Genomic DNA, 12,765 nt, shown 5'->3' with positions numbered 1-12,765 from the left:
TGGCATATTTATTTCTCTAGCAAGCTGTAGGTGGCTTGCCTTTAAAAATGAAGTACAGAAAAGCCAGCATGGTTTGCCAAGCTACTCTAACCTGTTTTTGACTGGGTTACTAGCTTAGTGGATGGTAGGAACGTCGTGGACATAATTTATCTTGATTTCAGCCAAACACTTGACAAAGGCCTTACAATATTCTGGCTAGCAAACTGGTTAAATGTGAGCTTAATACTACTGGAGATTTGGGGTTCTATCTTGGGTCTGGCATAAATTCCCCCATTCAGAGTACACATACACCAATCACCCTGCTTGCTAGTTGGGAGTGCATCACCTGCACTCTGAATGGATATTTTACCCCTTTCCCTGAACTTGGTTGACATTTGACCCTGCACAGTAATGGGGGAATGCCTCTCTCTGGGTCACCAGGCTTCAATTTGCAATCCCCCCTGTGGAGAAAAAGATCTGTTCTCCTGCCCTCCATTAATGCTGAGCAAAGCAAGCAGGTATCCCAAACCAGATCCTGAATTTACAAGCCCAGAAAAAGTTCATCTGGCAGAAAGTTTGAGAAATCCTGATGGTAATTTACACCAGCAATATCCATATCTGCTAGTTGTGGGGGTGTCAGCCATGTCCCCTATCCCCAAATGTGTTATTCCCCTTTATCTGATGAACATGACATGCACTCTGATTGATTGAAAAGAGTCAGGTGCTGATCAAACCTTAAAAACGAGAAGTATTGTGTAGCTTTTTGTCTCTCACATTCCATCCTCCATCACTGACCATCAGAAAACCTGCAACTGACCAACTATGCCGTGTAATGCATGAGGAGACAAGAAGCCTTTTTGCAAGTAACTAGATTCAAACTAAAAGAGCACATTTTATTTTCATTCTGCTTTGTCCACTTGTCTTCCTCCTTTCCTTCTGTTCTCAATAAATCTCATATAGGTGGGCTGTTGGGGTCTGAAGTGTGTTTTCCCAACCTCTAGGATTCTGGTTATCCCTCAGGTGCCTGTGTCATTTGATTAATGCTACGGGAGTGTAAGGTTGGAGTTGTTAAAGAACAACAGGCTGCTCTGGTCTCTTGCAGGGTGGGGAGGTGAAGGTGGAGAAAGACAGACAGACAGACAGAGACAGACAGAGAACATGCTCTGACTGCTAGCTTTGCTCCCTGAGTAAACTGACAGGATCTGGCTGGGAAACATCGAGTGTGTTGTCTCAGGATCCCAAGTACCCTTGAGCAGGTTTCCCTCCCATTTGGGTGCTGTAAACTTGAGTGATGGCAGCAATTACCAGGTAGTTAAGATGCCACTGGTCAACACTGCAGGGCTCTTGTGCAGTAGTTGTGCAAGCAAGGGTACAAGGTGGCTCTCCTAGCTTCCCCCCTATGTTAAATGCCCCCCTCTCTTTCTGCTTCGGACATCTGTTATTCACTAAGGAGCTATCAAAAGATGGCTATGATGTTCCCCCTTGAGAAATCGACACTCCCAGCTCTTCAGGCAGTGAATGGACTGGCCTGGCTTATGCAGGCAGTGCATGTCTGGGGCACCAAGGGTTGTGCTTCTGTGCCCTTTGGGAGTCTTTTGCCCTCAGAAGAATGTAAAGAGAGCATATCCTGTTCCCCACAGTGGCCAACCAGACACTGACAGAAAACCCTCAAGCAGGACTTGGAGGAAGCAGAGGCTCACATGTGCGAACACAAGCACAGTTCAGCCCCCAGCAAGTGGCATTCAGGGGCCTGCTGCCTCTGGCCCAGCAGGTTCCATGCAGCCATCATGACTAACAGCTGCTGACAGACCCACCCGCCTGCCTTCCTTGCTTCTCCTCCATGAGTTGTCTAATCCCCTTTTAAAACTGTCTAAACGAGTGGCTAGTGGCCATCACCTCTGGGGCAGCAAGCTGCATAGATCAATTGTGAGGAAGTACTTATTCCCAATTAAAAGGTTCACATTAGCAGCAGGTTCTGAGGAAGACTGCCCTCCCTGCCTGAGACCATCCTGGAGAGCCAGTGCTGCCAGCCAGAGCGGAACAAGCTGAGCTAGATGGACAAAGAGCCTGGCCTAGAATAAGGCAAGGGCTCATCCCCCACTCCTGCCCCCTCTACTCCAATTGATTTCACTGGATGGGCCACACTGAAGAAAGGGAAACTTCTCCCACTTTCCATAAAGCTCTATTGGGTCACCTTTTCCTAAACTTCAAAGCCCCAAATGCTGAAGCTCTTCCATACAGGACAAGTGCTCCAGCTGCCTGATAGTTCTGTCCGCTTTTGTGGGCAGAGAAGCCTCGTGATGCACCTTTGCTCCTCTCCTGCACCACAGAACTGGGCTTTTCTTTCCTTCACTAGAGGACTTAAACCACCACCTTCCACTCAGTTCACGAAGCCAGTTTTCCCACCCCAACCGGCACTTTGTATGGCCCTCACAGCTTTCCACAGGACATTTTCTCCACTTACCTTGGAGATCAGATGGGGAGCACAGCCAAAGAGTGACGATCACCCCACACTGGGCAACTCTGCCAGTGGCTCCTGAACCTCAGCACATCAAAGCCCAGGGGCCGGCTACTCACCTCGAACAATGAGCTGCCGCTCACGGCTGACGGTGGCAGCATCGTTGGTGGCAATGCAAGTGTAGTTGCCGTTGTGCTTGAGGGAGACGCTGGAGATCTGCAGGGAGCTCATGAACTCCTTGCTCTCGATGGTGACGCCGGAGCCGGAAAGGATCACCTGCCCGTCTTTCCTCCACGTGATGCGGATGGGCATGTCACCCGAGGAGACCACGCATGGGATGTACAGGAGCTGGCCGATGGAGGCCGGAGGGAATTCGAAGGGCTGGATGAGAGGCGGGACTGCCAATGAGAGGAGCGCATTGATCACACCTGTTCCCAAACGACCGGGAAGCCAAGAAAAAGGAGATTTCGTCCAGCTCAGCCTCCAAGGAGAACAGAACATAGGCCCAGGAGACTCTGCAAAGCCCTGAGGAATTCCTTACCCTCAGCTCCCCACGTGAAGAAAGAATGAATGTATAAGTCAACTGGCCGTATTTCCTTTCTGTGTGTGTGTTTTTTTAAAAAGGTGGGGAGTGTGGGGAGTGTGACAAGGCTGTAGTGCTGAATAGTGCCTCTTTCCGGCCACCATCCCAGTGAGCTCAGGACAGATATTTGGACGGCTGGGTGAAGGTGTCTCCTGGTTCACAGAGTGGCCTCTTAGTTTCTTGCACTCCACTAACTCTTCATCACTCCTCTCAAACTCTTTTTTCTCTTTCAGCCTGCAGTACTCACCCACTTGAAAGGGGTTCGACAAGATAAAAGAACGTGGAGCACTTTGAACACTCTTGCCAGGTGAGCAGCAGGCATGCAAAGAGATCAGATCTGCAAAGCAACAGTCGGCTTCCCTCACACCCCATCAGGAAGAGAATTCATTCTCTTCTGCAGCAGAGAATGCCATTGAAAAGGACTTGGAAGTGGTTCCTCCAGTGACCAGAATGGCTCTCAGTTGGGAGCCCCAGGAGCCCCCTAGGAATACTAGATGCACTAGATGCCCTCAAAGAAGCACTGATGGCAGGCACTCAAGCAAAGTAGGAAGGCAACTCCTAACAAGCAGAGACCACTGGTGGTTCTGCCCACAGCTTCAAAGTAAGCTGGGGACACTGCCCTCATGGTCATTGGACCAAGAAAGATTTGAAGCCCCACCTCAGAAAAATAGGCAGAATCCCCATCCCACTGACTGGGGTGGCCAAAGGGGGTGTGAGGTGAGCCATCTCCTAAAGTAGCAAAGGACAGTTCTCGCTGCTCTTAAGTGCAGGGGGGCGGGGGGGCATCCTGAACAAGCAGCAAAGCAAGTGAATTGAAGGAGCTGAGGATCAGCTACTGACTTGAGTGCAGCCTCGGCAGCAGATGCCACATTTACAACTCAGCCCTGCCAGCCAGTAAATCACCCTTGATCTTTAAGGGGCCCAAACAAACAGAGACGTCTGCTGTGTTAGCCTCCCAGCTTTGGGCGTGGGCTTTCTCACCAGTCCTGCCTCCCCTGCCAACTGAGGTTCTTTCATCCCTGTGCTACTCCAGTAATGAATACTGGTCGCTCCCTTGCCTCTGCTAGTTCCAAAGGGAGGGACTTTGCTCTCCCTTCTGGGAGAGAGGAAGGCAGCCGGGTGCTTTGTCCTTTTGCCCCTTCCACAAAACCCTCTTCCCTGCAGAACACACAGCAAGGGGCTCCCGGGCTTCCAAGCAAAGCCTCTGCTCAGCACCATCCTCACTTATGTAAAGATCAGCCTGAAAAGGTTCCTACAATGGGGGAAGAAGGGCAGGAGCAAGTGTCCGAGAAAAGACAACGCCTCAACTGCCTTCTGCAACCAGGGAAGAAACCCCAAAGATTCTGAGAACAAAACTGCCGAGTGCCACCCTGCTGACAACAAAGCTCGCCCTGAAAAAAAGAGGCTCCAGTTGCTGTAGTGAAGGGAGGCGGGCTCTGAAGAATCATTTGTAAGCTAATCTAAGCTCCTTGGAGGAAAACTAGAGGGGGAGCGCTGGGGGGATTTTATTTTATTTTTAATAAAAAAAACCAAGAACATCTTGGCTGGCTTTCCAGTGTGTAAGTGCAGGCATCGAGGTCTGCTGGCATCAAGACAAAGGAATAGGGAAAGCCCCAATACTCCCACTACCACCTCCCACACACACACATCCAGACAAGCTGGAGGAGCTGTCAGAGCCACCTCTGGGTCCAGCGGAAGCACCATCCTAAGCAAGAGAGGGCTTGTAAGAGCTAAGCCCTGCTGCTGCAGCAGAGCAAGTTCTCACAACAACCAGTGACCTCCCCAGCCCATGCAGCCTCCTGCCTGTCTCCAGGACACTTTGCACCCTTCATAAACTGAGCAGGGCAGCAGCACATTGGAAAGGGAGGCAACATCCACACAGAGCAGACCACCTCACTCAAGCTACCCTGTTTGCGAGCCTTTAAAGAGGCCAGCGCCTGAGATGGAGCTCAATCTCAGCAAGTCACTGGGATGGAAAGGACGGGATTCTCCACTACTGCAATTCATTAGGGCTGATGGCTCCCTGAATGGGGCTGAATAATTGATGGGCTGGAGAAGCTTTTAAGATGTTCTGCGTGCTTGGAAGACAGAGAGGATTATTTTTTTAAGAGCTACACACTGAAAACCACCAACAAAGGTGCTCTGAGCAAAGGTTAGATGTTTTAATCTGGTATGTTTACACTATACATTCTGCTCCGCTGCTTGTCAGGGGAAATGGATACTCCAGGGCTGGCGCCAGCCTTGGGGGGGGGGAGGCGCACCTGGGCCAGTAAGCGAACTAATGTGTGGGCAGGGCAGGAACACAAACCCCACATGGTTCTCTCTGCCCAACTCACTTGCCTTTACCAGAGAGGGGGGGTCCCTCTTCCCTGGGAGACAAAGATGCTCCTTCCATTCCACCAACCTGGGGCAGCTCAGAGGAGATATTGGTGGCAGGAAGTGAACCACAAGGTCACACTGCACACAGGGAGGATGGGTCAACACAGACGCCTCTGACATGCCAAACACAAAGACTACTGGAGTAGAGACTGATGGGATGACTCTTCAGCAGGCTGGGTTGCAAAGGAGGTCAACAGAATCAACAGTGTAGCCTAGTGTGCCCAGGTTGTCCAGTCAAATTGCCCTGGGCATTGTTATTTATCTATTATCAGATTTTGATCCCTCCTTCCAAGGAGCTCAGTGTGGCAAACATGGATCTCTTCCATCACTACACTGGCACATGGGCTGCTCCATCACAGTCACCCAGGAAGCTTCACAGCTGTGGGGGAACCGAATCTGGCTCTCCCAGGTGCTAGTCCAACCCTCTTAAAGAGTGAGGCCCTTTCAACAGGGCTGAATAGTTTGCGGTTTCCAATTCAGCTGAGCTCCTGGAACACACCCAACAGCAAAGCCTGGAAGAAGCCTCTGTCTTCGCTTGCTTACATCTGAGAGGAGGCAGTTCCCTCTCAAAGCCCTCCAGTGCCAGAGAAGGGTTTAGTAGCTGGTTCAAAAGACCAACATCCCACAGCCAACATCTGAGCCTGAGAATCCCACTTGGCTTGGCCAAAGTCCTGCTGTCTTCAGGCTCCCCTTAGACCAGGCAACTGCACAGTAACACCTGATCCTAGTTTTGAATCCCATCCTTTCAGCTGTGACTGCCTACCAGCAGAGAAGGCACAACCATAGCCGCAGCATGTCCAACTCTCCAGGAGCTGGCTGAGCCACTGCTTGGACTAGAGGGATGTGGACAGCACTGGGAGGGGGCTGGAGACCCACCAGCCCTGCTGTGGCTCCTGCCTCCAGCCACTCACCTTTCACAGTGACATGGACACTCTGGCTGATTGAAAGCTGTGGCTGAATGAGGACACTGCATAGGTACTCCCCTTCATCCATCCCCTTCTGGACATCCATAAGCTTGAGAGTGCCATTTTCAAAGACCACTTGCCGGTGGTTGTCAGGCAGGAGCAGTGAGTCCTTGTACCATTTGATGGAATAATATGGGTAGCCAATCACCCTGCAGTTGATGAAAGTGTCCCTTCCTGCCACGGCTGTAATGTTCTTCATTGCGCGGATGCTGGGGGGGCCTAAAGAGAGGGAGGAGGGGGAGGAAAGGAGCAAGCTAGGTGAATTCCAAAGGCAAAAGGCTTTTGCACGCAGAAGACAGAACTGGAGGCAAGGTTGCTCAGTAATTGGCAGAAGGTGGAGCCTGGGTGGCTGCGTGGAGAACATCACAAAATGACTTTCCATTCAACCTGTACACATCTTCTGAGGGCCCTGCTAGTCCATGGGGCAAAAAGACCCACACAGTGCCACAGCCCCAACCCTAATACCTTGCAACGTTCAGTTCCGTCTTGAGGGCCCCTTCAGCCAAAGGACTCGGCCCTTTCACCATCCTCAGACTCAGAGGATGAGTCCACAGCAATACCTCCAGGCTTACAGAAGTCAAGACTGCATAAGGACATAAGAAGAGCCTGCCGCTGGATCAGGCCAAGGGCCCATCTGGTCCAGCATCCTGTCCTCAAAGTGGTCAACCAGATGCCTGTAGGAAACCTGCAAGCAGAACCTGAGCCCAAGAGAACTCTCCCCTCCTGCAGTGTCTGGCAACTGGTATTTAGAAGCATATTGTATTTGACTGCGGAGGAAGATTGTGGAGATAGAGCTTTCTTCCATGAATTTGTCTAATCCTCTTTTAAAGCCATCCAAATTGGTGGCCATCACAGCCTGTTGAGGAAGCAAGTTCTATAGTTTAACTAGGCATTGCGTGAAGAAGTACTCTCTCTCTTTTTTTATCCACCCTGAATCTTCCAACATTCAGATTCTCTTGATGAATCACAAGTACTAACATTAAGAGAGAGGGGTACAAACTTTATCCACTTTGTCCATGGCATGCATAATTGCATAAGCTTCTGTCATGTTACTTCTCACTCACCTTTTCTCTAAACTAAAAAGTCCTGAAAGCTGCAACTTTTCTTCATAGGGGAGCAACTTTAGGGAGGTGGAGCTACCCACACTACACGTCTTCTCAGGAAGCACAAGGGTTTGGTTCCCTGGTGGGATATCTTCCTACCGCTATTTCAGTAGGAGAGACCTTCAGCCAGCAGGGTTCAACTGAAGCTAATAGAGGTCTTGTTTTCCTCTGCCCTCTGCAAAGGACAGCTTCTAAGTGGACTTTTCCTGCCTTGAGCTGCCCTTGTATCCCATGCCTGGACTCCCTATCCTGACTAGACTTTATTGATTTGGTTTCTCCTGGCATATTATGACTTGACTTCATCAGCTGATGCCAGCTTCCCTTGTGAGACTCAAGTGCGCAAGAACAGGATGCACAGCATGATATGGACATGTTCTCTTACAGTGATCTCCTATTTTCCCAGCATATAGAAACTTACTTGTTGCTGGAAAGGGAATAATCTGCCCTTTCCACCCACCGTATCTGCCCAAAGTGACCTTTAGTTCTATGTAGAATATGGAGAACTCACAGTGGAGGCTGCCAGGATCTACCCTCAAGGCAATGCCTTGGTTAGGAAAAGTTGGGTTTTGATTAGTTCTTTTTTTTATTACCAGTGTCTGTTGAGTTCTTTAATGACCAAGAAATCTGCCACTGTGCTTACAGAGCCCTTTAAATATGTTTTAGGATACTTTGTTTAATTTATATAGCTGCCAATCAATAAATATTCTCTAGCTGCCTTCAAAGTAATATTAAATAAACTTTGAATAATAGTTAAAATCAATAATAAAAGTCAGCAAAAAAACTTCCTTACAACAGAGGTAGCAGAAAGCAACTTAAAGCTTGGATTTAAAATATACTTGATGAATAAAAACTTGACACTGAAAAGACCATGGAGAAGCCTCTCTGGGGAGGCTAATCCATATCAGAGGTGAAAAAGGCCTTTTCCTTGAGTCACCTGCTCCATTTCATCTGGTCAGGATCAGGGCCTCCAAAGAGGCTGTTAAGGTTTGGGTAAGTGTTTGCCAGAGGCAGCAACATTTTGTGTAATCTGGTCCTAAACCAGGCTTCCTCAACCTTGGCACTCCAGATGTTTTTGGCCTACAACTCCCATGATCCCTAGCTAGCAGGACCAGTGGTCAGGGATTATGGGAATTGTAGTCTCAAAACATCTGGAGGGCCAAGGTTGAGGAAGCCTGTCTTAGGCTATCTAGGGCTTTCCCTGCCATCTCTCTAGATCCCTTTGCCTTCCTGGAGCTTCTATAACTTGTAACATGTCAAAATATAAAATCACCAATATATATGCTGGGATCCCTGCAAAACTGTCCTGGTGGCCAGGAGTTCCACAATCCTCTAGCAACACTTTACTCTGTAAACTGCTGGATTGTCTTGTTGCCAAACAACACTGCAGAGAAAATAAAAGGGGGGGTGGGTGGGGGTGGGGAGCCACAAAGAACAAAGGGGACATTCTACCAAACCAGAGCCAAAACCCAATGCAAGAAGAACCTATTCTGATATTTAAAAGTAGACAGGCACCTCTTACGTTTATTCGCGCTTGGTATTCGGCGCTGCCCACCGAGTTCCGCGCGGCACAACGGTACACCCCTCCATCCTTGATCTGCGGGCTTGTCACGTTCATGTGGCTGACAGTGGTGCCATCTGACATGGTGTACTGGTTGGTGCGGTGGCTGCCGTCCCTCTGAATGGGCTCATCATCCAGTGCCCAAGTGACCGTGGGCGGAGGGGCCCCCTTGGCAGCGCACATCAAGGAGAACTGTTCGCCTGGGTTCACCACCTTTTCACTGAAGGATGAGATGATCCGGGGGGTCCCATCTAAGAGAGGCCCACAACAGGGAGAGGGAGTTTAGATGAAGGGGTGAGGGCAAGTCTGAGCACCCATTTCCCCTCCCACCCACATATCTTCAGCGACAGGAAAGCTGGAGAATTCTGAACCTTCTAGCCAAGTTGAGTAGGTCAAATCCTGCAACCTTGTCCAAGGCCTGTGGGGGAGGCTCCAGCGACCACATTTTGCAGTGGATATACCTTCTCAGGGAATTCTCCCTCTCTTCCCCTCCCTACATTTGAGCCTCAAGTAGGAGAAGAGGGGAAGCATTGCAGTTCAGTGCTAGAGCTACTGCTTTGCATGCGGAAGGTCCCACATTTAAGCCCTGGCAGCATCTCAAGGTAGGGCTGGGGGGAACCCATGCCTGAAACCCTGGAGAAACACTGACAAGTCCGTGCAGTGTAGACAATACTGAGTTAGATGGGACATCTTCCTATGTTCCTAAGCGTGCTATGGAGTTCCTGGAGCGATGTCCTATACATCACCTGCCAGTTGCAGAAATGCACAGGCCCTGCTTGCCGATTGGCTGCCTTCTTCTAGTACTCCATAGCTATAAGAACATACAAGCAGCTGGACTGCTGGATTGGACCTAAGGGGGACCACCTAGTCCAGTGGCCATCAGGACGCTTGCAAGCAGAGTTTGAATGCAATAGACCTCTCTAACTCTTGCTCCAGGTCGACCACCATCAAACACAACCTCTGAAAGACGGTGCCTATCAACTTGAGGACTACAGTGGTACCTCGGGATGCGAACGGGATCCGTTCCGGAGCCCCGTTTGCATCCTGAACAGAATGTAAGACGTGACAGCGTGTCTGCATGTGCACGGGTCGCATTTCACCGCTTCCACGCATGCTCGTGACGTCATTGTGACTGTCTGCGCATGCGCGAGCGGCGAAACCCGGAAGTAACGTGCTCCGTTACTTCCGGATTGCCACGGAGCGCAACCCGACTGACTGTAGTAGCAAGTGACAGACCTCCAAGTTTCTTCCATGCCTAACAGCCCCTTTATAATCATCTAAGCCTGTGGCCCCCACCACATCTCATGACAGTCAATGCCAAAGTTTAGCTATATGCTCCTGCTGTGTGAATAAGTCCTCCCTTTTGATTCTTCCCATAATCTCTGGACATTCCACTTCACTGGCTGGACCTAGTTGTGGCAACTGCAGAAAACTTCCTCTCTGCCCACTCTCTACACACCTTCTGTAGTGTTACGCACCCCTATGATGCCCCCCAAATACTTATAAACCCTTAGAGAATTTCAGTAGGATTAAGGGAAATAAAATTAGCATGGTTAAATCAATATATCTAAATAGAAATCTGAGGAGGAAAGAGACTTAAATACTTCTAAGAAAGCTAACTTGAATATGTTGGAGTTTAACTTCCTTGTTGTTGTTTAGTCATTTAGTCATGTCCGACTCTTCGTGACCCCATGGACCAGAGCACACCAGGCACTCCTGTCTTCCACTGCCTCCCGCAGTTTGGTCAAACTCATGCTGGTAGCTTCAAGAACACTTCCTACTTCCTACCTAGGAGCTACTTTGATATGTTCATCCACAGCAAAACATGGAATCAGGCAGCCAACCTGCCAAGAGAGAATCTCCTTGCCCGCTTGCCCGCTCTCATTCTCTCTCTCTCTCTCTCTCTCACACACACACACCCCCGAGTATGTCAAGGATACTGAAACCACCAAGGAGCCAAACTCACCCTCCAGCACAATGATGGCAAAGTCCTGAGCAGTTTGAGCCTTCCTGCTGGCAAAGCATTGATAGGCTCCTGAATGGCTCTTCTGGGCAGCTGTGATGAGCAGCGTTTCATTGTTGATTCCCCGGATGGAGATGAAGTCATCTGGTGCCACCAGCTCTGTGTTGCGATACCAGCGGAGAGTATATTCTGGTGAGCCCAAGAGCGTGCACGAGAGGATGACGGTGCTCCCGATGCCGGTCTTCAGCTTCTTTGGTGTGAGGGTGACGTGCAGAGGGTCTGCAGGAAAAGCAGGGTCCATGCTCAGAGCAGCTAGCCAACACCATACAAAGTAAGCGGCCATCCCACTAATGGCCCACAGCACCACCTCTCCAACATTTACCACAATGCAAGGCTCACAGAGACGCCAACACAGGGTAGGACTGAAAAGACAGCAGTCCTCGAGGCAAGTACCAGCCGTTTATTAGCGTATTTTTCACTCTATAAGACGCACCAGACCACAAGACACACCTAATTTTTGGAGGAGGAACACAATAAAAAATTCTGAATCTCAGAAGCCAGAACAGGAAGAGGGATCACTGTACAGTGAAAGCAGCAATCCCTCTTGCTGTTCTGGCTTCTGGGATAGCTGTGCAGCCTGCATTCGCTCCATAAGACGCACACACATCTCCCCTTACTTTTTAGGAGGGAAAAAGTGAGTCTTATAGAGCAAAAAATACGGTACTTGGTGCTAGGGATCACTGGGCGCGGTGCAAGGGGCTGGGCTGCCTTGCTGCAGGGCCAGGGGGAGGGGAGCAGGTGCTGCTCAGAGCCCATAAGGCAGAGAGAGATTCATTGCAATGCCCCCTTGAAATCCCAATGCCTGCCTCTGACCCACATCCAGCCACAGTCTCTTTTTCCTGTCATCCATTTGCCTGAGCAATGGAAAGGCAGAGTGGCCTTCATTTTTCGCCCCCAAGCAACCAAGGCCTTCCATTGGGGAGTGCAGGCAAGGAGATGGCAAGTTGAGGGTGCCCTTGAGAAACAGAGGCTCCTCTCTCTCACACACACCCATCTGCAGAGAAATGTCACTGAATAATAAGGCAGGTGCACACAGTGCTCCCCCTGCCCCGCCTCCTGCCAGCAGTTTCTTCTCGGTGTATCAGTTTCCCTCCCAGGCTATGAAGGAGTTGTCAACTTAGAGAGCGAAGGAGCTGTCACACCAGGGCTGACATACAAGGTGTGACAGACCTGCTTGGAGCAAACACCACTTCCTTGCACGGCACATCACCATGCTGCACCTCAACTCTGACCCTTCATCTCCTCAGGCATGGAGCCAATCTAGGGGAGGGAGTGGGTCTTCAGAGGGTTGCCTGTCTCCAGTCCATTTGCAACTGTTGAGGGCTCAAGAACATGGCAACCTCTCTTGCAAAAAGAGAGAACCCTTCTTCTGAGCAAAACACTGGCTAGCACAGCCCAGAGAAGCGTACAGCGGGAGGGAGAAAGGGGAAGCACAAAGAAAAGCAGCCCAGCAGAAAGCAGGACCAGTCCTTCCCTCACCCCAAGATAAGTAAAGTGGGGAATCTGAGGGTGGCAGCAAATGTTTGCTGAGAACAACTTCCCACCACCCAGGCTTTGAGTAGGAAGGAACGAGGCACTGGGCTCCAGAACCCAGTGCTGGGCTGTGCCACTCTTATCCATGCAAGGAGCTTCCGTGCACTGAGATCCCATGGATGATGCCTGCAACCTTCTTTCCTAGGCCAGGGCTGCCTCCTGCCAGCTTGGCAATGCCTGCAAA

At 50.2% G+C, this 12,765-nt stretch overlaps 1 protein-coding gene across 2 annotated transcripts in view; it reads right to left on the bottom strand.

Moving 5' to 3' along the window:
• Nucleotides 1–12,765, bottom strand: part of DSCAML1 (DS cell adhesion molecule like 1) — a 166,582-nt gene that overhangs the window by 41,669 nt on the left and 112,148 nt on the right. The window contains exons 6-9 of one of the 2 annotated variants that reach the window (XM_053367551.1): nt 10,992–11,267; nt 8,980–9,276; nt 6,311–6,583; nt 2,557–2,835 (exon numbers count right to left, since the gene is read on the bottom strand). In XM_053367551.1, the coding sequence (XP_053223526.1) occupies nt 2,557–2,835; nt 6,311–6,583; nt 8,980–9,276; nt 10,992–11,267 (1,125 nt within the window). Of the gene's footprint in view, nt 1–2,556; nt 2,836–6,310; nt 6,584–8,979; nt 9,277–10,991; nt 11,268–12,765 lie in introns of those variants that run through there. The other variant, XM_053367552.1, reaches the window with a different exon arrangement.

This window comes from Podarcis raffonei, chromosome 15 (genome assembly GCF_027172205.1).
Source record: "Podarcis raffonei isolate rPodRaf1 chromosome 15, rPodRaf1.pri, whole genome shotgun sequence".
Lineage (NCBI taxonomy): Eukaryota > Metazoa > Chordata > Lepidosauria > Squamata > Lacertidae > Podarcis > Podarcis raffonei.
Note: the sequence above shows the minus strand (reverse complement) of the source record. Positions and strands in the feature narration are given on the sequence as shown.